This window comes from Chenopodium quinoa, unplaced genomic scaffold (assembly GCF_001683475.1).
Source record: "Chenopodium quinoa cultivar QQ74 unplaced genomic scaffold, ASM168347v1, whole genome shotgun sequence".
NCBI lineage: Eukaryota > Viridiplantae > Streptophyta > Magnoliopsida > Caryophyllales > Amaranthaceae > Chenopodium > Chenopodium quinoa.
Window position 1 is genome coordinate 184,293 of NW_018742461.1, and position 26,170 is coordinate 210,462.

At 34.3% G+C, this 26,170-nt stretch overlaps 5 protein-coding genes across 8 annotated transcripts; 2 read left to right on the forward strand and 3 right to left on the reverse strand.

The window, feature by feature from the left end:
• Positions 1-1,253: 1,253 nt before the first annotated feature.
• Positions 1,254-10,365, reverse strand: LOC110718477 (dehydrodolichyl diphosphate synthase 6-like). 3 transcript variants are annotated; one of them, XM_021897303.1, is made up of 3 exons: positions 10,159-10,365; positions 3,855-3,942; positions 1,254-2,478 (listed from the first exon to the last, which is right to left on the reverse strand). In XM_021897303.1, exon 3 carries the CDS (start codon positions 2,435-2,437, stop codon positions 1,553-1,555), a length of 885 nt encoding a protein of 294 aa, XP_021752995.1. In that variant the 5' UTR covers positions 2,438-2,478; positions 3,855-3,942; positions 10,159-10,365; the 3' UTR covers positions 1,254-1,552. The 3 variants fall into 3 exon arrangements, with proteins under 3 accessions (XP_021752995.1, XP_021752996.1, XP_021752997.1); XM_021897304.1 differs by having other exon boundaries at positions 3,855-3,945; XM_021897305.1 differs by lacking the exon at positions 10,159-10,365 and adding an exon at positions 4,377-4,480.
• On the forward strand, positions 4,988-6,448 carry LOC110718927 (extensin-like). Its single transcript, XM_021897866.1, has one exon. It carries the CDS (start codon positions 4,988-4,990, stop codon positions 6,446-6,448), a length of 1,461 nt encoding a protein of 486 aa, XP_021753558.1.
• On the reverse strand, positions 7,291-7,867 carry LOC110718478 (glycine-rich cell wall structural protein 1.8-like). Its single transcript, XM_021897306.1, has one exon. The coding sequence runs from the start codon at positions 7,844-7,846 to the stop codon at positions 7,370-7,372; it is 477 nt and encodes a 158-aa protein (XP_021752998.1). The 5' UTR covers positions 7,847-7,867; the 3' UTR covers positions 7,291-7,369.
• LOC110718928 (glycine-rich cell wall structural protein 1-like) lies at positions 7,847-8,782 on the reverse strand. Its single transcript, XM_021897868.1, has one exon. The coding sequence runs from the start codon at positions 8,780-8,782 to the stop codon at positions 7,847-7,849; it is 936 nt and encodes a 311-aa protein (XP_021753560.1).
• An 11,071-nt stretch (positions 10,366-21,436) lies between the features above and the next one.
• On the forward strand, positions 21,437-25,646 carry LOC110718479 (rop guanine nucleotide exchange factor 1-like). 2 transcript variants are annotated; one of them, XR_002510920.1, is made up of 6 exons: positions 21,560-21,944; positions 22,478-22,594; positions 22,694-23,217; positions 23,654-24,007; positions 24,194-24,707; positions 25,060-25,646. XR_002510920.1 is itself a non-coding variant. In XM_021897307.1 (5 exons), exons 1-5 carry the CDS (start codon positions 21,662-21,664, stop codon positions 24,620-24,622), a joined length of 1,707 nt encoding a protein of 568 aa, XP_021752999.1. In that variant the 5' UTR covers positions 21,437-21,661; the 3' UTR covers positions 24,623-25,024. The 2 variants fall into 2 exon arrangements, 1 of the variants encoding a protein (XP_021752999.1); XM_021897307.1 differs by lacking the exon at positions 25,060-25,646 and having other exon boundaries at positions 21,437-21,944; positions 24,194-25,024.
• The last annotated feature ends 524 nt before the right edge of the window (positions 25,647-26,170 follow it).

The following is a 26,170-nucleotide window of genomic DNA, read 5'->3' on the forward strand; positions in this document are numbered from 1 at the left end:
ATGCTTAATTAAATAATTTGCAAAAGATGGTACGTAAATTTTGTATGAATTGTCATACATTAGCAAATTCTAATCTAAACAATTCGATAATTTCTTGACCTGTAAATCTCAGGTTATACGTATTAAAGGATCACTAAGGCCATGTTTTGAAATAGTCTTCAAGCAAGTATACAAAAGTATAGGGGAAAAAGAAAGTATACTCGTTAGTAGGGATGAGCAAAATTATCTGAAAATCGAAAATTAGGGTATTTGTTCCAATAACCATAACGGTTTGGGTATCCGATCTGATAATTTTTTATCGGATACGGTTAGTAGGTATCATTTTAAAATTAATGGTTACCCGATCCGATCCAATAAGCAATTATTTTTTTCTTACTTAAATCTATTTATCCAAAATCTAAACTCTTACTTTACTTCATAATCACTTCATAATTAAAATGGTTAGTAATATTATTAGTAATTTGGTCATGATCATGTGGTATTATTGCTAATTAGTGTTGAATGATATTATAATATCTAGATTATAAAGTCTAAATTTTCATAATTGGATAGCATATTGGGTACCCAATAACCGATTCGAAAATCCGGGTACCCGAACTTATCGGTTCGATTAATGGATATTATATTTAGTGTTATTGGTTATCGGGTACCCGAATCGATAGTGTTAACGGTAGGGGTACCCGACCTATGCTCACCCCTATATTAGACAATCAACTTTTTTTTTTTTTTTTTTTTTACAATCAACTTATTACTAGAGATAAAATTGATACGTAGCAGAGTATATTTAATTCCTCAATCTATCTCTAGTGGGTAGGTAAATTGTAGCATGATCCTAATACAACTCCACCAAGTTAGTGACATTGCTTGGTGATAAAAGGTTTAGTCAAACAAGAATTTCCTCAAAAATGAATAGAAACCAAAAAAAAAAAAAAAAAAAAAAAAATTTACAGTGATAATGTTACTAGATTATCCCATAAGAAATCATTATGAAGTTCAATCTAATTCAATCCAAATTTATTGATATGAATTAAAATGGAAAGATTTTAGACTATAGATTCTAAATCTTGATTTTTCTAACTCAATTTTATGGAGTACAATGTTCAATAGTTTTTTTTGAAAGAAATAATATATATATATATATATATATATTATTATTATTATTATTATTATTATTATTATAATTTATATACGGAGTATCATTTATGAAAATAATCAAATATAGAATTTTCAATATTCAAAATGGGCCAAAAATGTAACGAAGTGTTAGCTTAATACTACTGTAGCACGCTAGCACCTTTGCCATCATTTGCTTTAAAATATAGTTGGCCCAAGATTTGTTAGCTTTTAAAAAATTTGGACCAAATTGGACATGATATGAACTTAGAGTTCGTTTGAATTGAAGAGAATGATTTATGGAGTAATAGGTTGTAAAATGTAAACTACTTCGTAAACAACACTACTTCATAGATTATCTTGCTAATCATTATAATCTTATTAAGACGTCAACTACACCCTTCACTTATCTTCATAGATTCCAGCTCCTGCAACTGTATTACTTCGTATCATCAGTATTGTCGTGTTTTTTACTTCTCGAACAAGCATGATTTCTTTGGAAATTCAGGACAGCCCAAACTATATGCCAAAGACCAATCTCAGGCCAAAGCACCGAGGGGCTATACAGAATGGAGTGTGCACTCTGCCAGATAAGAAAATTGCTCAAGCGGTTTTCTCCAGAAGTCCGAACCACAATATCAGGATTAGGAGCAACTTTCATATACATATGCTTCTCAACATCCATCACACCTATTGATTTTTTCTCTGTCGTGTGACCACTGCCAGTATAATCGGTTAACCCATACGCTGCACCACATGAATCTAGTATTCTAAGTTCATCCCATTTCTCTTCACAAGATTGTTGAACAGCATTCACAATCTCATTGGTAGTAGTGTAAGCAATGCAAATTGAGAGCACAGCTTTGGAGTTACCAGCAGTGGCTGCCATAGCCTTCTCAGCAGCTAACCTTACCGAGTCATCTAGTAGCCTCAAGTCCCCGATAAAATGAACTCTAACTCCATATTGGTTAACAATGCTATCTTCTTTTAACAAGACTTCAATCTTCTCCTGTATAAGCTCCATCAAAAACTTCACTTCCTCAGGACTTCTTTTAAAATTATCGATACTGAAGGCATATACAGTTATATATTTCACTTCCAGCTCATAACAGTACTTAAGCATGGACATTAGAGCAGTAAAGCCTAACTTATGTCCTGCTCCTTCCTCTAATTTCAATCTCCTAGAATATCTTCGGTTTCCATCCATAATGAAAGCAATATGATCAGGGATTGGTCCCATAGAAAGGACACCAAACAAGCATCTCCGTGCAATATTACCCAAGTTACTTGTTAAAGAGTCCTGGTTTTCTTTGTGATCCATCATACCAAAATTTCGAGAGCTGTAATTTGTAAACAATGATCCGTCTGCGATAAATCATTGTAAAATGAATAACTTAACATGAAAACAACTACTCCGTATTAATTTTTTTAGTTCATCGAATAATAGATAGGAGTTGGACAAAGTCATAAAGTTCTACGGAGTACATCACACACATTATAACATTTCAAACAAAAATCTTAAAAAAAGCTCTCCAATATATCATGACAAATGACAATTGTGCCAGTCAAGTATCAAGTTTTGAAAACCAATGCCCTTTATTTTCCAGATGGTCTTAGTGGAAAGTCAAGCTAACTAGGTTCATAAGATTTTCATTGAATATATTCTCTCCACACTATACCCTATATCCTTAATATCTAGATGAAAATCATTCAATGTTTTCCCTTTTCACGAGGTCTTACGGATAGTTGAAAACATCAAATTGACTTAGCCTCTCCATTGATGGGGCTTTGAAACTCAGTTCCACCTTTGTCAGTTTAATGGCTATTTCTGTTTTTGTTGAGTAAGAAGAGCTATTGATAAAAGTTCAAATGTTGGATTAAATTTGTTGTTGAAATAATATCCCAAGAACACATTTTGCAAACATTTATTCACCAGCTAAAATAAAAAAATAAATCTACGATCATTTTTTCTTTAATTCCATCTGATGTTATATCACCAAATTTGACTTCATACTCCCCTTACATGAATCTATTTGAATGGATTAAACACCCAAGAAGCAATAAACCTCCTAACAAGCCCCATTCCACTTAAAATTGACTTTAATTAAATTTGTAGCAATACAATCCCAAGAACATCATTTTGCAAGCAATTATTCACAACTAAAATTATAAAAACAATCCACAACCATTTTGTTATTTTATCTCTCGCGATATCACATAACCAAATTTGACTCCATCCTCCCCTCTCATTAATCTATTGGAAAGGATTTAACAGCCAAGAATCAATAGCCCCCTGATAAAAGAACCCAATTTTCTTAAAAATCAACAACAGCCCACATAGAAACGATCTAAGTACCACCACCACCAGCTACCACACGAATTCAAAGTCAAAAACTTTCGATGTCAATCATATACAGTTTCATTCTACTACTATCACTGAAGTAGTAACAGTTAAGGTGATAAATCTCATGGATGTTAAATAAAATGTAAATCAGTAAAATTTTCACCTAAAAAAATGCACATGGATTCCAAATCAACCCGAAACTCGAAAAATCATAGTTCATCAGTTACACCAAGGTTATAGTGTAGCAATATCCAAACAATAGACTTAGAATCCTTTCAAATAATAATCAAAATAATTCATCCAAACATTATATAATCCAAAATCAAATTCGATTCATAATTCAACAAATTTGAATCCAATAACAAAAAATCAGGTAAATTGAAGAAAATAAACTAACCTTATTCCTGCTTCACTGAGTCACAGTCAACTCTAATGGTATTTGCCCAACACTTGAATTTTCAAAACTTCAGATCTCAAATTGGATACTACTAACATTAACAACAAACTATAATTAGAAAAACAAACTGAATATATTATTAATCCCTAAGCATTAATAATTAATAATCCAATCGAATATCGATAAATTAAGCAACAAATCAATGACTAATTATTCTATATATATACAAGAAAAAAATAACTAATCAAATCAATGACCCAATTCAAACAAGTGAATTAAGGGTGACATTGAATTGCAAAGAGAAATTTAGAGATTCAAATAGCGAAAATACAAGAACCCAGTTAAGTATGACAATGACAAGTATTAATTATGTATTTATGTTAATTAGGAAGAAAAAACAAATCTTTGGAATTATCAGTAGTATTGGAATTGAACCAAAAAAAAAAAAAGAGATGAAGAAGATAGATTGTGGGAAAATAACTTAAATTTTTTATTAAAAAAAATAATAAAGAAAATAATTACCTGGAGAAACTGGAACAATGAACACAAGAAGAATGTTGAATGTAGAACACATTTACACATCTAGCATCTACGAGTATTTAATTACTCCGTAGCATTTAACGTGGTATTTTTTTGATTTATATAATCAATATTATTACTCCCTCATTTATTTAACGTGGTGAAGCTGTCATTGAATGTAGAAACAAAGGCTGTCATTGAATAGCCAGTGCATGCTGAAGATGTTAAATAACACCATCCTCGAAAGCCTCCCTTTCTAGTCTACATGCAAACAGAAAGCTATAGTTTACTTGGGCGACATGCAACTTTCTTCTGAGAAACTTCTCTCAGTAAATCAGTTGGCTAAGTAATTAATGTGACATTTATATACCTAAGTAGTTTACTGAGCAAGACAACATTTTTTGGTATTCGAAGTATGCATGCATATTATGAGTAACTAAGTTATCATAGACATTTGTCATCATGCAGCTAAGGTCCATTGAAAGAGTAAATTTTTTAATAAATAGTTTGAACAATCCAGGCAATATATCAACAATCATACATGAAAGTTATAATAACGTAAAATCAAGTAACATACTCCAAAAATTTGGCAAAAGATGAAAGTAGTTATAATCATGGCAGTATTGCTGTTGATTGCACAAGCAGCAATCACAGATGCAAATAATATTAATAGTATCCTACAGCAAAAATCATCTATAGAAGATGATGGAAAAAGAAGTGGAATCCATACTACAAGTAGGAGAAGAAGAAGCAGATCAAGACAAAGAGGAAGAGGAAGAAGTCGAGGAAGAAGCCGAGGTGGTAGACTGAGAAGAGGTCGCAATTGTGACCCTTTCTACGGCTACTTGTTTGATATGTGTGGGAGATGGCCTTTTCCTACTTCCCCTTCCCCTCATAATCCTTTTCTCCATACACCATCACCACCACCACCATTTTCACCTTCTCCCCAGCCGCCTCCAACTGTGCTTCCCCCACCGCCGTTTCTCTTCCCACCATCACTACCGCCTCCTACCCCACTTATCTGCCCTCCTCCACCAGCACCATTACTGTTGCCACCACCATCAGTAATTCTACCTGCACCACCTGTAATAGTACCTCCACCACCAGTACTACCTCCCGCACCTGTAGTACTACCTCCCGCACCTGTAGTACTACCTCCAGCACCTGTGGTATTACCTCCAGCACCTGTAGTGCTACCTCCTGCACCTGTAATACTTCCTCAACCACCTGTAATACTTCCTCAACCACCTGTGATACCACTGCCACCTCTATGTTCCCCACCACCACCTCCACTTGTTCCTTCACCGCCACCTCCATCGTTCTTGTATGCACCACCAGTGTTTGGCTTCACTCCTCCTCCTCCGTTGGTCTCAATTCAGCCACCAGATTTTGGCTTTACTCCGCCTCCTCCGTTGGTCTCGATTCAGCCACCAGAGTTTGGCTTTACTCCGCCTCCTCCGTTGGTCTCGATTCTGCCACCGCAGTTTGGATTTCCACCATTCTTCACACCACCTACAACACCATCAGCACTCCCCTTTCCACCACCAATAGTTGAATCCCCACCAATGACACCGCCTATATTATTTCCTCCACCGTTCTTGCCACCATCTCCACCACCAGTGTTTCAGCTTCCACCCTCACCACCGTCATCAGTTCCATCTTCGCCGATAGGGTTTGTATTTCCTCCATGGATACCACTACAAACTCCACCGCCACCATCTCTTGGAGATATATACCAACCATCACCAATACCATGGCTTCCATGGTCGCCATTACCATGGCCAACACCTTCTGTTGGAGAAATTAACCAGCCACCATTACCATTGCCATGGGAAGCTCCTCCTGCTGACAATGGTAATGGCAATATTGATCAGCCACCAACAACATGGCCATGGCTAACACCTCCTGATGATGGTAGTAGTAGTAGTCGTGGTGATTTCAGTATGACGCCGCCATTCGTTGATCCATGGCTATCTCCTCCACCATCACAATATGGGGATTATCCGCCAATTTGGACGGCTCCTAGCGAGCCAGACCAGTTTTTCTCACCACCTCTTGTACCAGTACCCACCTAATCTTTTCCATTTTATTGTAAATGTAATGTCAGCTGAATTTCCATTGATTTTGTCAAGTGTACTTGTCAAATTTTTACTCCTTTTTTTAATTAGTTGCAACATTTTTATTTTCAAGTTTGATAGTTGATACTGCATAACTTAATATATATATATATACAAGGTTTGAAATTTTGAAAAGTGAACATTGAGATGAATCAACAAAAATCTCACATAACTATTATTTCTTAAATATAAATCGCTAAAGATAAGCCACAACTCACAAGATAGGCATTCCTTAAAACTAGCATTATAATTTATTGGCAATACAGTAAGTCAAAAATGAAGCTAGTTGCAAATTCCACAAACTGAAGTTTTTAAAGTGGACTTTTACGTGGAAAAGGCACACAATACAAGGACTTCCTCATTCATTGGGTCTGTATATTTTCAATCTCTCATCGCCTACAACCACAGTAGGGCGGCTACATGGTTGGCATTTCTATCCAAAATAACAGAATTAATTTTGTTCTAGCGCCTTTGTCTATGCCTTATTGCCAGTTGCCTGTGCTACTGTGTAAAACCATACCTATTGAATTCCCAACTTCAGAGAGCTACATAATCCTAATCAATTCTCACATTAATGTTGGTTCAAAGTATTCTACAATTGTCGAGAATTTTATTTTTTCTTATAAATAGAGCAGTGAAGAAGCAAAGTTTTGGCACAGCCCCAAAGTTTTCAATTATGAAAGGAAATATACTAATAATAATATTTCTAGCATTACTTTTGATCACTCAGACATTCACAGAGGCTAGAACACATAAACATAACAAAGAGCCAAAGAAGAGAGCACCTAGTGGTAAAAGTAAGAAAGGCAGAGGTGAGAGTGCTCATCATCATAAATCAAAGGGCAGTAAGACCAATGCAAACACTAGTTGTGATCCCTTCTACCAGTATCTTTTTGGTAGCTGTGGGAAATGGCCATTTGATCGATCTTCATCTAATAACCCATTTTTGCCAAGACAAAGGCCTTTACCGCCAGTGCCACCACCATTAACCCCCATAACTCCATCTCCACCTATAATGCCACCTCTTGTACCATCTCCCCCACCTCCATCGGTGACTCCTTCACCATTTGCGTTACCACCTCCTCCTCCTTTAGTACCTTCTCCGCCACCACCCTTAGTAGCTCCATCTTCACCTACACAACCATCACCACCATTTTTGCCACCACCTTCATTATTGTCACCACCACTACCATTTGCTCTCTCCCCACCACTGCCATTAACACCATCTTCGCCAGCACCACCAGATATCTCAAAATTAACACCACCAGCACCTGTATTTCCACCACAATTTGCATCACCACCACCCCAACCAACAATCATTTCACCGCCACTTGCATCACCACCACCAACAATCATTTACCCGCCACTTGCATTACCACCACCAACAATCATTCCACCTCCAGTTGCATCTCCACCGCCAACAATCATTCCACCACCACTTGCATCACCACCGCTAGCACCAATCCTTCTATCACCTCCACCTGCACCGGTACTACCAATTTCATCACCACCACCAACACCAATCCCTTTTTCTCCACCACCTACACCAATACTACCATTGGCATCCCCTCCACCACCGACCCCAACAATACCATTTGCTTCACCTCCACCAGCACCAACGATACCTATTTTTTCACCTCCACCAGCACCAACGATACCTATTGCATCACCTCCACTGGCACCAACAATACCTATTGCATCACCACCGCCGGCACCAACAGTACCTATTGCATCACCACCGCCGGCACCAACAGTACCTATTGCATCACCACCGCCGGCACCAACAGTACCTATTGCATCACCACCGCCGGCACCAACAGTACCTATTGCATCACCACCGCCGGCACCAACAGTACCAATTGCATCACCACCGCCGGCACCAACAGTACCAATTTCATCACCACCGCCGGCACCAACAGTACCAATTTCATCACCACCGCCGGCACCAACAGTACCAATTTCATCACCACCGCCGGCACCAACAGTACCAATTTCATCACCACCGCCGGCACCAACAGTACCAATATCATCACCACCGCCAGCACCAACAGTACCAATATCATCACCACCGCCAGCACCAACAGTACCAATTTCTTCACCACCCCCTACACCAATACCACCTTTAGCCTCACCACCACCACCGGTGGATCCGGTTTTATCACCACCACCAGCACCAATTTCACCATCTTTATCACCACCACCAACACCGATACCAACACCAACTGTTTCACCACCACCAACCCCCGTTCCAAATACACCACCAGCACCCATTCCTACACCACCCACATCCATTCCTGAGCTATTTTTACACCTCCATTGAACCCCATACCATAGCACCAATCATTTACGCGTAGATATAAACCCTTCTAGTCTTCCACCACCTAACACTAGTCTAAACACCATGCCTATATCAACCCCTTCACCTCCATAAATTTCTTTAAATCACTAGACTACTCGATGTCAATCTAAGAAAGGAACTAAAAATAGCTGTTCATGGCTTCATGCCATGGTCACCCATATGATCAACCAGCCCCAAATTCATCTCTACCATTCACCTACTCGATTAAGATTGGTTTCTATAGGGCTAATTGGGGTGTCCATGGCAGCTAACCCCGGCCGGGGCTGGTTTCTATAGCACAAATCTTTACAATGCTAAAGGCTATAGCAGCAACAGCCTCTTCTAGTGATGTACGTTTCAATTTTAGTTTGCAGCTTTTTAATTATTGTACCAAAAAATGGATGTATTAGAGCATTCACAGACAAATATGATTGTTATGTATAAACATATTAGTAATTCAATTCTCTAGTTCAATTAAATTTCTATAACCTTAATACAAAGCTAGCAACCTGGCAATTTACTCCCTGCTAAGGTTCATAACTCATTGAAAATCCTAAAAGTAACTTCAAATGGAAATCAAGAAATTGAAAGGCTTGTGTATAAGGAGGCCTACAAGGTGGAGTCATTAGGCAAATGGTACGGAGTACCATTTAATTCTCTCTTTTCCAATTTAATTTACACTTTATCTTATTTGACAATTAATTGTTCGATCTTCGATGTAATTATACAAAATGACATATAGGAACACTAATATTCAATGTGAGAGTAACAAACTTCCACCTCTCAACTCAAAATCAAATAAACAATCTAACTAAAAAAAATCAAAAATTTATACTAACTCTATTTTCTCCTTTTTGGCCTGTAGAGGTGGATTGAAACCCTACATTGTAGAGTTGAGATAATCACAACCCTCCATACATATATAGTTACCCATAATACATATATACCAAAATTAGACCCATTAAGTTTTTACTCTTCCTGAATATAATTGAAGCTACAATCATCCTCCATTATCAAATTTCCCAGCAAGAAACAACTGATAGCTAGTAATTCTCCATTACCAATTAACCAAAATAGAAACAATTGAATGCAAGCAATGCTCCATTACCAATCAACCAAAACAGGAACAATTAAAAGCAAATAATCCCCCATTATCAAATTAACCAAGGCAGAATCAATTGAAAATAGGTAATGAACAGTTTGTGAATTTCTATCTACATTATTATTAATTTAGCACACACAAGAATAACAACAACAATAGCCCTCAATCAATTAAGCACTCAAATTTAATCTGGTTGAAATTGACATGCCAACAAAAGAAAAAGACTACCTGATTAGGGAATTAAATAATGATCTGCAATTTTATCGGTGGTCGCCGGAAAATTGTCGAGTACTTGAGTAGAAGTCGTGGAAAGAGAGCATAACAGAGAATATAGTGAGAAGAGTAGAGGCAGGAGAGGGTTCGACACTTCGACCTCTGTACCAATAGAGCGTATTCCGCTGCCGCTAACTGGAGTTAGGTTGACCCGTAAAAATCTGCTTTGTACCATATTTGGGCTGTGTTTAAGATATCTGGGCCATTGAGAATAATTTGGACTTATGGCCAATGACCCTGATTTATATTGTCAAAAAAAGTTAGCCACTTAGAATCAATCGTTCATTAGCCAAATATTGCTAATTTGCTATTGTAACAACTAAATGAAAATTGAAGTACAACAAAAATGTTTGTAATTTTCGAAGTATGGAGTAAATGTTAACATTAGGATGCGAAACATGATCCGAGTCCATGATATAGTACTCTGTACTGTATAACTCATGTACTTCGGTACAATTTTGATAGTTACCTAACTCACCTTATGGCTTATGTGATAGAAATTTGTTCTTGAATTGCTCGTAATAAAATTAAATAGCTCATCTATGAGTTATATAGAGTACTCAAACTTTTTGTATGCCAAAATCAACATTTAACATAAAAAAATTTTAAGTTGTCCATGTAAAAAAGATCACATGGTATCTCTCTCTTTACCTCCATCATTCGTCGTATTGAATTCCCCTTTCCCCTTCTTAACTATTTCCCATGGGAGACCTCCATCAATCCTAACCCTAAAACTTTTAGCATGTGTTATAAGAAAGTACATTATCGGAACTAACTTTCTTGAATTTCATTTTATCCTTGTTCTGACCGTGACTAATAAGACAATATCTAAAAAAAAATAAAACATTTTAATTTTGACTTAATCCTTTTACCCGTTGAAGTATTGAACTACCATGTCTAATACCTTGATCTGATCAAAGTCATGGTTTGAACAAATTTTATGTGCCCAAATTTTGGACTGGCCTGATTTGGCATGAAATAGTGAGTTCGGACACAATTTAACCAAAACCCAACCCATGATCTAATGATCACCTCTAGGTCTAATATTGAAGGCAATTTGCCAACTCGTAAAAAGCAGTCAGCAATAACTGAATAATGTTATTGTTAGCAGCCATGCATTTAACAAAATAATTTATCATGCATTGAGGTTGTTACTTGTTAGGACTGTTAGGACTATGTACGATTAATATTAAAGTAGCGAGACGCGTAAATGCGTAATTGATTCTAATGCAAACGAGAACTAATAATACGAAGTATGTATTAGTATTAAACAAAACACCTTAATACGGTATAAGCTGTCTGTAAACAAGCTTATTTTGTATAATTATATTATATGGCGTAATAATATAGATTATCTTGAGCAAGCTTTAACTTAATTTGATAATATGCTAGCTAACAGCTAACTAATTATTTATGATTATCTCATAATTTGACATTTGATCGACTAGAGATCATGTTTTATAGAATTTCATTGATTTTTTAGATATATACTAATACATCTTATTAGTTGGCTAGATAATGTTGCGGTACGGTATTAAGATTAAGGTAGTTAAATATTCAGATATTAGTTGCTCTGCTATGCCAACCTTTAGACGCAATTTCCAGCAAATCAATTGTTTTTTTTTTTGGAAATAAATCAATGCAAGTTAACTACAAACTAATGCCCTGTTCACTTCATCTTAAAAAAAAATATTAAGTAAAAATAATTTCAGTTCAGTAAAATTCAATAACTATAAAAAAGAAATATAATAGAAAATCAGTAAAAATAATTTCAGTCCAGTAAAAATAATTCAAGTTCAGTAAAAATAATTTCAGTTCAGTAAAAATAAGGTGAAGTGAACGGGGCCTAATAATGAAGATTTATTCATTTATTTTTGGAGGGAGTATAAATAAGAAGATCATAAATACACAATTAGAAATATTGAGATCCTTGTTACAAAATTACAATATAATATTGCTTCCTATAACTGATTTGTATTGAATATTAATTTGAAATATAACTTTACATCTTGGAGCTAATTGTAAAATTCTTCGTAATTCACTAATTCATATGTAAGTTAAAAGATTTAGGGGTGTTTGGTTCGGATAATTTAAACGGAATGAAAAGGTAATAAATAAGAGGGGGGAAGGAATTATTTAACTATTACCTTTTTATTTGTTTGGTTTGACCATGAAAAGAAATCAGTTAAACTTTGCTCCCTTTTGTTTGTGTTTGAGGAGGGTAAGGGTATTTGTTACCTTAAATTTTTTAGAGTTAACAAAATAATTGTTACCAAGCCTTCTAACCAGGCCAAACTAATGATGGTCTGTGCACCCGGGTACACCATGCGCATGTTGCACCCGGTTAAACAAAAAAAAAGGAGGAAAAAATAATAGGTGTTTGAAAAAGAACATTTAGATGTTTGAAAAAAAACATGTTTATTTTTAACAAAGAACATGCATTACTAAAGAACATAAAGACATTACAAAAAGAACATAATAAAAACTTTATTAAAATTTCATGAAAAAATATACATTAACGGAAAAAATCTTTATCGAAGATATCAATTCCCCAAAAATAGTTTTCTCTCTCTCCAAAAATTTAACTTTCCAAAATCATTTTCAACTAAAAGTAATTCAAGATTTTATTTTCAAAATTAAATTTCAAAATTCAAAATAACATATGCTAAAAGAACATAAATTAATTAAAAAAAATATGTTAAAAAACATAAGTTAAAGAACATACGTTAAAGAGCATAAGTTAAAAAACATATGTTAATGAACTTAAACTAAAGAACATACATTAAAGAATTCATTACCTCAAAGAACATACGTGCCAAGTTCAAAGAACATACGAACCAAATTTAAAGAACATATTTTGTATTATTGAAACCCAAAAAACATGTTTAATCAACATATGTTAAAGAACATATTATCAAACATAGGTATGTTCTTTGTCAAATATAAGTATGTTCTTTGTCATACACGGTATGTTCTTTGTCAAATAAAAGCATATTCTTTCTACCTTCTGGGTGCACCATGCGCATGGTGCATCCGGGTGTACAATACTATTATTGGTATCGATTTAATCGAATCCGTTTCCAATCCAAAAAATACACTAACCAAACATGCTAGTAAGACTGGAGATACGGAAAGAGGCTTATATAGTTATAACTTTTGTCCTTTTTGACTTCCTCTACTTACTACTACGCCATGTATTAATTGTTTGTTAAGTTATCATACACCAAAATATTTCAATTAGTTGTGTGGGTAAAACTTTGTTATAATTACACTCTATATAATTTTATAATTAGACTTTTATTTGTTAGTATGGATCAATGCGTAGTCTAGATATACAAGTTTCCGTTAGATGCATATATGGGAGTTCAGATTTCTATTTCACTTTAGGTGAATTACATACATTTGAGTGTAGTACATAGCTTTTTGATTAAAAAAACGTTGTTTTGATCTATTGGTAAATCATGAAAATAAATAAACAACCAAACTAGGTGAACCCACAAGATACCATGATGAATTGTGAGAATAAAGAAATAAGCGTGCATAAGTTGATCCACTCTTTACGTCAGTTTACTATCATAGGCGCATGAAATCAAGATTTTGCCTTAAGATCCTATAACAATAACCCTTTAAAGCACAATTAGGAGCATATTATAAACTAATACTCCAATAGTACAATACTCCACAATATTTAACTACAAGTGTAGCATAAGACTACATTTCTAAAGAATTATAAATAACAAATGATGTATGCAAGATTAATAATCTTTATTAATCTCAAGATATTCCGGCCCTGTTCTTTTGAGCTTCTAGGCCAGCGAAACAGGGCTCAGCAAAGCAGATTTCAACAGAGCAAAATAGTGTGGAACAAAACAGCTCAAAAGAAGGGCCTACGTATATAGTTGACGTCTATATAGAATATGAGTACTCCTTATTAATTACAGTGGTACTCGTAGTAGAGATTAGAATAACGAGAAGGGGTAATTAATGCAATAATCCCATTCTCCAAAAACTATGATTAGCTCGTAAAACAGCGTAACATCGCTGATTATCATGTGAAGTGTAAAATTATAGTCGTAAAAAAAAAAATGGTTGTCTAGAGCAGAGTGTACAGCAGTTGAGACGAGATGGCGCAATCATGCACATGTATCATTAACAACCGAGCAGGAGGCAGTCATCATAAATTTAATGACTTTATGTTGCTGCTATTAACGGCCTTGATACATCCAACTCGTGAGCCTCTACAGATTAAATCGTGTGCTTAAACTTGCTTTTCACCCATTTGTGAATTGTGACCACCTTTTTTTTTACTGTCAGTGATGATAAAATGTACAGTAATGAGTAACGAGTTAATGACGATTTATCTATAGAACTGACGGGTCTGGGTAAACTTAAATACGGAGTAATTTTTATGTTAAAATAGAGTATTTGTAACGCTTTCATCTTTTTGTATGTCAAATTGTGAATGCATAAATCCAAGCACTATAAATTGCGGAGTATTTTCATAGACATATGTTACTGAAAATTGAACTTTGTACATCCTTGATTGATATTGGCACGTTTTCAATTGAGGAGAGTAAAAAACAATGTGCTATCAAAATGGGTGTGCCAAAATTATTGTTCAATATGTTATTGTGTCTAATATAATATGAAGTTTTCAAAATTTTCATTAAAAAAAAAAGAAAACTTTATCAAATTTAGAATATTTTAGAAAGGCGAGGTTCATATACGAATATTTCAAAGCCGATTTAAATTAGTGTAACTTTTAGCTGTATCTCTTAATTTTATAAAATTATTATTGACAATGAAAATTTCACTACATGCAATCTTTTTTCTTTGAAAAAACAAGAGGAGCAATAATCCATTTGGATCATTTCACAAAAAGACTAGGCTAACCTATGTACTTTCTCACTTTTCTTCATCCCAATGAATTCCACTACGGAGTACTACTTGTTACAGCTTTACCTTTGTTAATTTTTTAAAACACAAACCGCACCAAAAAAAATTCAAACAACGAATCAATTGAAAATATCGAAATGGATTTATGGATTTGGTGGCTTCAAAAAAAATTAATAGATGAAAGAATTATAACCAATCATAAACCAAAACGTGGATATTAAAGGAAATCCTAACCTACCTTTTTTTTACTACCAAAAATATATAAAGTAAATAAATTTGATACGTAATTACTGAATTAGGGTAAAGAAATCAATGAGATGCTTCAAAATTTTCAAACCCAAAAAAGCTTCCCAAGTTCACTAAAATGGCATTATTCCAATTCAGAAAACACGCAATCAAAATCCTACAATACATTAAATCTTTTTTTTCCCTCATATGATTGATTCTCTCTGTCCATATTTTTAGCAGGTTTTTTGAGCTCAAAAAATGTCGAAAACAGTCATTATTATGAGTTTGAAGAAATTTTTGGACTTTCTATTTCAAGACTTTTGTGTGAATTTCTAAAAGGGCACAAAATTCGTGAAAATAATTTGACCAACAGAGGAAATTTAATTTAAAATTGCACTCAAATGAAATAAATGGGTAATTACTTCTAATCAATTCGTGCAACTCCCTATTAATTCCTTAATTAATTTGGTCAATACTATTAATAGTCCTTTCTTCTAAATACTCGCCCCCAGAATAAAAATTTGGTGGTGATTATGATTATTCCTTTCAAAATAACGTACTCGATGCAGAGTAGTAGATACTATGTATGTGATTATCATACACGGAGTACTCGTACTATTCTCAAAACAATTTTTAGGATGTTTTATATTTGGAGCATGTTTGGTCAAAGTCTTTTTTGGATTAGAAATGAATTCAATTAAATAATTAGTCTTACCTAACAGAGTTATGAGAAAGCGAATGTTGGAAAGTTTATGATTATATTCAAGAGTATACAAGTGTACATTAGACAATAGTCAGGAAAATCTTTGAACCTAATTGTGTAAATTGAGGAGTAAATTACCGAGTTATCAAGTGTTTGGTTAGAATGTTTGGATAACAATTGCAATTACGTAGGGGTAATGGTTTCCACCAATTTGTTACTTCCTATTTCAAACAAAAAAAAATGTAAGAGATAAAAAGACTTATTTTCTCCCTTTTATTTGTTTCCTCTCAACTCCATTTCTAATATTCATTCCATTTAAGTCAATAATTATCATGCACTTATTTAAGTTGTTACTCATAAAAATCAATCAAATTTGTAGTGTCATTTTCTTACTCATTAGTATTTGGGAAACCTATTACGCATTTACAACTTACAAGTAGGGTTGTACAGGGTGCGGTTTGCGGTTTGAAAATAGCGGTGCGGTTTTTAAAAATGACCAAATGACACCGCAAACCGCACTTTAATGCGATTTGCGGTTTTTATACTGTGTTTTTATTAAAATAAATATAAAAGAACTAAAATATATGAGCTAATCTTTGACTAATAGCTAATTAAAGGTAAAAAAAAATAATAAAAAAAAATTAATATTTGAATTATAAATTAATAATTACAAAATAAAATAAAAGTTTTGTTTTAAAAAAAATAACTAATGTGTGGCCCGGATTGATGCTCCGGGTTGCTAGTTTGTACTTGTTTAGTTTGCTAATCAAGTTTGATTGTTTTTTCTTAGTGTCTTGATAATTATGTTGAGATTTCATAAGTTTTGTATTGAGAACCATATTCAATATATGATATGTTATGATATATTTAAAGACATTCAACAACTATTATTTTGTATAGATAATGGAAACAAATTATATAATAAAACACTAATTATTTCAAAGTGAAAAATTGTATACATTGTTTTGGAAATAAAATTGTACTGGGTATAATGGAAACAAATTGTATAATAAAACAGTGATTATTTATCTAAGTTAACTATGTTTTTGTCGGACATAAAAGAACAATAAATAAATTGCTAAGATGGTAAGACTTGTAGCACAAAAATTGTTGGTCTCGAGTTTAAGTCTTGCTATAAGCATTTTTTAGTTGTCAAACCTAATACATGCATGTTATTGTTGACATGTGATGTTCATAGGAGACATGTCATGTTTATAGTGACACGTAGCACATATTGCTGACATGTGATGTTTATATGTTTTAAAAAAGGTGAAACGTGGCATATATTATATTTTAGGAACGCTTTTTAATATATAAATAAAGATTATAATTTTAAAAAAAGTGTTGTTAAACCGCAAACTGCGGTTTGGTGTTGTTTGAAAAAAATTACAAACCACAATTTTGCGTTTTGGTGCGGTTTAGAATCCAAATCGCACCGCGAATACCCCTACTTACAACTTTACAAGTATGTATGTGATATCAATATCAACGAACCAATCGAGTTAGTTTGGTTAAATTACTACGAATTAAGTCAAATTTTCAACCATAGGAGTAATTTGGTTGAATTACTAGAAATCAAGTCAAAATTTCAATCACAATTCAAAAGTCACAAGACTTGTGTATCAACTACTATGTTCAGAAATAGACACATCGTAACTCCTCCATACGTTGATACTTCAATAGCTCCATACTTCATTGCATAATTAGGCCTTAGTTGCTACTTGCTAGTCTATACTCTACGGTTAACAAAGAAAAACGTTACATTATCATGTTGTTACTTTATCATTCGTTACCCCTTGTTCTCCTTTTTTTTTTTTTTTTTTTTTAATGCAAAAGAGGGAAAACCCGAAGTTACCCCTTGTTCTTCTTCCTCTAAAAAACATTAAAACTAAAGGAATTCCACCGGCCCACATCCCCATGAATGCATTGTAATGGTGGGCTCCATAGCATGCCTAGCTAATGCTAATTCTAATAGGGTTTCTCTAAACATAATTAATTGTTACTTTAGTCAAACTAATAAACTCGTAATTGTCTTTGCTAATTAATTAATTTCCAAAAAGAGCTAATAAGAAAACTACAATAAAAATGCTTGACTCATGATTTTAATACTCGTAGTAGGAAATAATAAAATTTCATAAAAGTTGTAATACGGCCGGTTTAAGCTTAATAAAAAAGTACCAGGAATAAACTAAAATTAATTATGCAAATAAAGGATTTTGCTGACATTTGTTATTAGTTTAATAACTGGGTTTTTCTACTCTTGTTCCCGAATACCAAGGCCAGTTTAATAGACCATATAAAGTTATACTATTTCCTTATCATCGGCATCAATTTTTTGTGCCTATTTCTGGGCCATACGTTGTTTTATTGCTTGCTTCTTTGTCTGCTTTTTTTTTTCTTCTTTCTTAGAGCACTCCCAGCAGTGAGGAGAAAAGCCCTCACGAGTAAAAATAAGGGTGTAAAAAAAATACCCGAGCATTACGTTAGTGAGGGAAAAACCCTCACCGTTGAGAGCAATGGAAAACGCACAAGAGTTGAGGGGAAATACTCGTGAACAGTAACAAGTGGGCCCCACTCGTACACGCGTCTTTCCCTTTTTTTTTCCCTTCTGGCTTGCAAAACGACGTCGTTTTGCCTTAAAGAAGGGCGAAACGACGCCGTTTTGAGGGGCAAAAAGGGAAAAAAAAAATAGGGGGCAGCTGGCCTGACGCGCGTCAGACCCAGCCAATGGGGATGCGACACGCGTCAGGCTTTATCCTTCCAACCAATCAGATTTTTTTGCTTTTATTACAACGGTTATATTTTTGTAAGGTAAATATAACCGTTGTAATTATAAAAAAAAAAAAAAAAAAAACAAAATTCACCAACGGATATATTTTTTTTTTCTCTATAAATAGACATGCATTTTGATATATTTTGATATACTTTCAAAAAACCTATAAATACTACAAATTTCCTTCTTTTCCCAATTTCTTTGAGTTATTTTCATCATTTTTATTATTATTATTATTCGTAAAAAAAAAAAACCTTAGTTATTATTTAGTATTATTATTATTATTATTTTTATTATTATTATTATAATTATTATTATTATTACTAGTAGTAGTAGTAGTGTTAATTTTAAAAAAGTAGTAGTTTTATTGGTATTCTTATAATTATTATTATTATTATTATAATAATTTCTTTATTATTATTTCTGTTAAATTTATTAATCCTTGAAACGATACTACGAAGAAGATCGACCACAACGTACGGTGAGGCGGGCAGACCCGAGCACAAGTGCCACGGTGTTTAACAACGAGCCATTTGAATTCAACGTCGGGCGACCACCCAACATTGATTTCAACACGTATTTGGAGAGAAGGATTTCCCTTCGTGATAGAGAAATTCATTCATCTCTGAAACAAGATTTAGTGGAGCACATATGGCAGAACTTTCGTCATAATGCGGTTGAATAAATAATTTTTTAGTTTGTTATTTGTAACCGTATCGTTATTTATGTTTTAATACTCGTGTTTGTATTTTATTTTAGTAGAACCACTTTTATCTAGTTCGTACTTGTACCGTTATTTAACATCCCATGTGTTTGTATTACCGTTATTGAAGTTCCCATGTGACTATTTAATGTGTTCATTAAAAAAATGTGCTACTAATTCAAATGTTAAATTATAAATAAAACGTAATTGAAAAATAAAAAAAAAATATTAATTATAATTAAAACGTAATTGACAAATAAATAACAATCTTATTAAGTCATAATTGAAACGTAATTGAAAAATAAATATAAAAATTATAAATTTTTATTATATTATTTTTAAACGTAATTGAAAAGTAAATATAAAACTTATAAATTGTTATTAAATTATACATTTTTATTAAATTATTTTTAAATGTAATTAAAAAATAAATTATTTTCACATATTTTAATTGTATTGGAAAATTAAATATGTAGTATAAACATTATTTCAAAATAAAGATAAAATAAAAAGATGATGTGTATTATGGTGGGGTATAGTAAATAGTGGAGGAAAAAGTGATGAGAGGTTTTTTTTTCTCCTCATTGATGTAGTGAAAAAAACATTTGATGAGAGAAATTGTATGGGAGGAGTGAGAAAGTGGGTAGAGAGAGATTGAGAGGTTTTTTTTTTCCTCACTGCTGATAGTGGTCTTATAGCGCCATTGTGATTTGATCTTATCTTGCCAATTTCTCCAATATTTGGTAAGAAAATAAATAGAATGTGACATCAAATTAATTGAGAGGGATATGGTAAACAGTAGACCAACAAGAACAATTATAAATGTTATTTTGGCTAAGGTTTATGTTATACGCAGTACATTTAAATGTACTACGTACAAAGTAATTAGCCCAAATCTAGTACTCCATATACATGATCTTATGGGGTGAGCCTAGGGTCACATATGATCAATTTTACCTTAAGCCCTTAGCTAATTGTAGCTAGAGGTGTAAGTTATGTCTACCATTTCCAATTAGAGGAAACTAGCTAGTTGTAAACTCATGCAATGCACAATTTTTACCTTGTTTTGAAAGTGATTTTTAAATACTGCGTATGATTTAAATTCGTAAAACGACCCTATATGATATACATGAGTATATAACTTTCTTTTTCGCGCTTTAAAAGATCTCAATGACAATGTTATTATGAGCTGTTACAATCTTTGATTTTATTACTTTTAAAATTTTTGTTCTATTTATGGTTACACATCAAAACAGATAATATTTGTGGTAGTGAATCATTAAATGGAAGTAGAATGTGTTCAAAGAATATGATTGTATACCATACTATGAAATATGATCATATACGGAGTACTATTGTATGAATTTAACATGAAGGATGAAGGCTCATGATAATTGATAACCTCTCGTGTTCAAAGGATATCAAAGAGCCAATCCTTAATTTTTTTTTTTTTTTTTTTTGAGGTGAGTATTTTCAATTTTATGACATTATTATATGTAAGTGTTAAGTTTATGCACAGCGGAAATACTTTGTGATAATCTTTTTGATTAATTTACTTGAATGTACAAGAAAGGTATATATATACACATGTGATACTCTAAAAGATAATGCTAGCTAAATACTATCCAAATACTATCAATATTGTCATATATCTCATATAACTCCTATAACTCTATCTTTCTTGATCTTGATCATGTTTATCGTATTAGTAAGGTTATGATGTCCAATTCCGATTATCCATTTTACTACCTATTTTTTATAGGTTAAAAAACGTAAAATAATAATAAAAAAAAAATTACTCACCCCCCCCCCCCCAAAAAAAAAAAGAAATGGGAAAATAAAAGAAGTATAATAAAAACAAAAAAAAGTGAAAAATGTGTTATATGCAGAGAAAGGCCTTATCAAAAACCAAGGGAAAAACCACAGTGTCTGTGTCGGGCACCCTAAGCATCTTTCTTCCTCTCTCCTCCTCCGTAAAATAAACCACATTCTCTCTTTCTCTTTCTCTGGTCCCCACTTTCACTTTCTCTCTCCTCCTCCATTATCACTCCTTCATCCTTCCGCAACAACAACCATCACCATCCCCTCCCTTTCAATCCACAATGCAATAACAGATCTCCACCATTCAAACCTTCATTTCCAGATTCAATCATCAATGGGTAGTGTTTCTTCAGAAGACGACCAACAAAGCGATAGAGGTGGTGGTAGCTACTGTTTAAGTGCAGATGTTAGTGAATCTGAAAGTTCTAGTAGTTTCTCTCTCCTTCGCTTTGACCCTGATGCTGCTCCTTCTACCTCTACCTCTTCCCCTGCTCTTCGACACCCCGGAAACTTCAACTTCGCCGCTACTCATTTCGCTTTTCCGGTTATCTCCGGTCGAGACGCCGTTCTTTGGGATGATATCAAACTCCCTCAATCCAACGACTCTGATTTTTCCGGTAAATATAAATTATAATTTAAATGTACTCACATTCCTTTCTTTGGATCTCTGTTTTTTTTTTTTTTTTTTTTTTTTTTTTTTTTGTATAAAATTTTACTTTGGTACTGTACTATTATGACATTTCTAATTTTGTGTTTTGGGTTGCTTTTTTTTTTTTGGAGAAATTTCAGTTTAATGTGTCGGCTATAATTTTTTTTTTTTTTTACAAAATTGGATTTATCAATGGCGAAATTTCTGCGAATGGAGACTGATTTGATTTATCATAATAATGTCATTTTCTTTTTAATTTTTTTTTGTCTAATTTGTTTTTGTATTTTTTTGGGTCAGTGAAAAAATGGTGGCCTTGTATTATAAATCTGTGGCTTAATCTATGGGTTATAAGTCAAAGTATTCCTATATTGTGTTATTTCCATTTTTGAGCATTTGTTTTTTTTTTTTTTTCATTATATTGACTGTTTCTGTGTATATCTGAAAAAATTATATAATAATTTCTGGGTTTTTTTGGGTTTTTGTGTTTGTTGATGTGTACAGAGGTAGAGTTGATGAAAGAGAGATTTGCAAAGTTGTTGTTGGGAGAGGACATGTCTGGTGGTGGAAAGGGTGTCTGCACTGCTCTTGCTATCTCAAATGCAATTACCAATCTTGCTGGTAAAATTACTTACATTCTGTACTTTGTTTAATTTGATGGTGTTAGATTTTTTGGTAAAATTTTAGTCTGATTTTGGTTTGTTTGTTGAAATTGGGTAGCTACTGTTTTTGGGGAGTTATGGAGATTGGAGCCGTTAGCGTCGCAGAGGAAGAAGATGTGGTGCAGAGAAATGGAATGGTTGTTATGTGTGAGTGACTCAATTGTTGAATTAGTCCCATCGGTACAGGAGTTTCCTGGTGGGGGTTCGTTTGAGGTCATGGCAACGAGGCCGAGGTCGGATTTGTATGTGAATCTGCCTGCTCTTAAGAAATTGGATGCAATGCTGCTTAGCATGCTTGAAGGTTTTAAGGAGACTGAGTTTTCGTATGCTGACCGAGAGAGTGATGATCGGGATCCTCTTAAAACGGCGGTGTCTAATGGTCGGCCGTCTGTTCGGCAGGAGGAGAAGTGGTGGTTGCCGTGTCCAAAAGTTCCGCCTCGTGGGTTGTCTGAGGATGCTAGGAAGAGGTTGCAGCAGTGTAGGGATTGTACTAATCAGATTCTCAAGGCTGCTATGGCTATTAATACCAGTGTCATTGCTGAGATGGAGATTCCTGACGTTTATTTGGAGTCTTTGCCTAAGGTGAGAAGCTTATTTTTACCATTATTGCCTGATATAGGTGTGATGATGCTTGTAATTTTGGTAAAATAATCTTCACTCATTTGGCTGCTGCAACTAAAATTGAATACACGAGTTCTAAACTATTCCATTGATCAGTCCAGTACAATGTGTAGTAATACCTTATGCTTGTTTTTCATCAGAGTGATAGTTATTGCCTTTATTGATAGGTTGAATTTAGTCTGTAGAGTTTTGTAGATTTGCCCTCATTTGTCTGTTTTTCTGTGACCGAGTACTGGTATTCATTCTGCAGCTTCTGCTCCTAGAATCTGTGCTCTTGTCGTCCAAGTTTTAATGTCCAACATGTCCCATCTTTTACTTTGCAATGTGGTTTTCTCTGATATTGATCCATCTTCTGTGTAGCAATGTGCTTACTGATTAATAAAACTTGCCTTGGCAGAACGGAAAAGATTGTCTAGGAGAGGTCATATACCGCTACGTAACTGCTGAGCTGTTCACACCTGATTGCCTACTTGATTGCCTTGACTTGTCTTCGGAACATCAAATCTTGGAAGTTGCCAATAGGATCGAGGCATCGGTTCATGTCTGGAGATTGAAAGATCAGAAAAGACTTGCAGGTCAGTCTAGAAGTAAACGAGCAACTTGGGGTAGCAAGGTCAAAGGTCTTGTATCCGATAATGACAAGAATCAAGTTCTTGCACGACGTGCTGAAACGCTTTTGAGGTTCCTGAAGCTTCGGTTCCCTGTACTTCCACAAACAGCTCTAGATATGAGCAAGATACAGTTTAACAAGGTACTTTGTTGATGCCCCATAATTTGCTGCATCATTGCTAATTACCCCAGAAGTAATATTGTATTGTTGTTTTCACTTGGATTTAAAATTCATGAAGTGATGAAAGTTTTTGCCATGTTATTGCTGGAAGGCATGCATTTCTTATAGTGAAAGTACTGAAAATTTTGCATTTATCCCGTGGTGCAGGATGTTGGGCAAGCAATACTAGAAAGCTACTCAAGAGTTTTGGAGAGCTTAGCATTTAACATCATGGCTAGAATAGATGATTTATTATTTGTGGACGATGCTGTAAAACAATCAGCTTCAGAGTCCAAATCGCTCTTCTGTAGAGGAGGTTTTGGCGGTCTCCCAATCCAAAAACGTATGTCACCTAGCCCCTTCTCTATTCAGCATACTCCTTATGGCTCACCATTTGCTACCCCAAGCTTCTGTTTCTCCCCTGCTGCCGGAGGAAGTCCTAGATCACTTTCCACCCTCAGCAAAATGAACCTTAAAGCAGGAGAAGAGGATGTGAAAGTTGATAAAACACTGGCAGAAGAATTTGAGAGGATCTGGGCACATCCAGGGAATCTGAGTGCGAGGAAAGCACCTGGAGATGCTCCTGAGAGAGACTGATGATAACAATACTTAAGAGGGCACCTTCCCAGAACAGCTAAATATAACTTCTCTGTAAATTCTCTAGCAACAGATCATCTGTGCAGTAAGTTTCTTGTTAGTTTAAACTCTAAATTAGGTTAGTTACAATATTCTCTACTCCGTACTAGGTTTTTGAGGAGGATTCAGTATATGTTAGGACCTATTTTTAGCAAGTCTTTCTTCAAAATGTTTATGTTTACAGCTCTTTTGTTGTCAATCATTAGTAGATGGATAGAGAGGGGATAGTAAGATGGTAAGAGACGAGGGTGTATTATAGTCATGGATAATAGTTTAGTACTTTCTATATTTGCCAGGAAACCTGAGATTATATGTAAAGGAGGGCTCTTTAATTTCCTAATCAAATGCGCTTTGATTACTCGATTTTTTAAGTGGTTTTCATTTTCCATCAAATTTAGGGGCTGGTAAGGATTGTCATCTAGAAGAAGTTCCATTTGGTGAATTTGGTTCGGGTGCAGAGCTGTTGTGAGTTATTTGGTTTAGTAATCGATCAATTTAAGCCAATGTGCTGACTGTTGGGGACTATTCCAGATTTAAGCTGATTAGTTTATCACGATACAATCTTGTTTGGTCAGCTAGGGTCAATTTTGATACGAGTTATGTAATCGTGGATTATTCGATTGGGCAATCAAGTATGAGTCTATTTGTCATGTACGGAGTAATACGTATGATACAACCATTAGCCGCATTGATCTTTTGCAATGGCTTAAATCAGGTCATGTAATATGGATACAAAGTTTCAGTGAGTTTGTTTGGGTAGTGCAAGCCTTTGTAATGATCTTTACAAGCAATTTCGTTGCTTCTGCTATTCCTGAACTCCTATTTCCTGTTAGCACTGTCTTATGGATGTACACTCCCTCGTCAATACTCAGTGCTTCAAGTCCTCAACTAGATGAAATTCACTATGATACCAATATATCTCCAATAGCACTAAGCTTAGCTAAATATGTAGTACAGACTACACACTTGTACAATATATCAATGAAATCAATTACTCATTATCAGTTTTACCACCCAGTATGGTAAGGCTAATGTTCATAACATTTTTTTGTTTGGTATTGCCCTGTGTGTCAGAAGGAAAAAGTCCCACTCGTCTATTTATGTGTTGATAAATGGTGTTAGGATGAAACGTCATTTGACTCGTGTACAGGTTCTATTTGGAGTTGGGTTCAGTCTATCAAGTCAGGTTTTCTTTATAAGATGAGGTTTAACCTACACATTCGACAGCCATTGAGGACAAGTAGGAGGAAGTTATAAATCGAGTAGATAAATTCCAGCCGAAAAGCTGTATGTTTGGGCTGATATAAATTCAATAATATACTACTGGGAGTTATGAATCGAGTTGCTGTTAGTATTTTTTTTAAAACGTCATAATTCGTCCTACGCTATTAATTATACCGGATTTAATTTTTCTCAAGCTTTTTTGTATTTGTTCTGAAGCCGTTTTACTTGGACCAGATAAATGTGTTAAGCTAAACTGCTAAACGCCTAAAACTAGAACTAATCATG

Excerpts from the sequence above, each read along its gene's own strand:
- LOC110718479 (XM_021897307.1), top strand. The coding sequence starts at position 21,662 with ATGGGTAGTGTTTCTTCAGAAGACGACCAACAAAGCGATAGAGGTGGT. Across the intron at positions 22,595-22,693 it reads TGCAATTACCAATCTTGCTG|CTACTGTTTTTGGGGAGTTA; the intron begins GTAAAATTACTT and ends GAAATTGGGTAG. Across the intron at positions 24,008-24,193 it reads GCAAGATACAGTTTAACAAG|GATGTTGGGCAAGCAATACT; the intron begins GTACTTTGTTGA and ends CCCGTGGTGCAG.
- LOC110718927 (XM_021897866.1), top strand. The coding sequence starts at position 4,988 with ATGGCAGTATTGCTGTTGATTGCACAAGCAGCAATCACAGATGCAAAT.
- LOC110718928 (XM_021897868.1), bottom strand. The coding sequence starts at position 8,782 with ATGGATGTGGGTGGTGTAGGAATGGGTGCTGGTGGTGTATTTGGAACG.
- LOC110718477 (XM_021897303.1), bottom strand. The coding sequence starts at position 2,437 with ATGATGGATCACAAAGAAAACCAGGACTCTTTAACAAGTAACTTGGGT.
- LOC110718478 (XM_021897306.1), bottom strand. The coding sequence starts at position 7,846 with ATGATTGTTGGTGGTGGTGATGCAAGTGGCGGTGAAATGATTGTTGGT.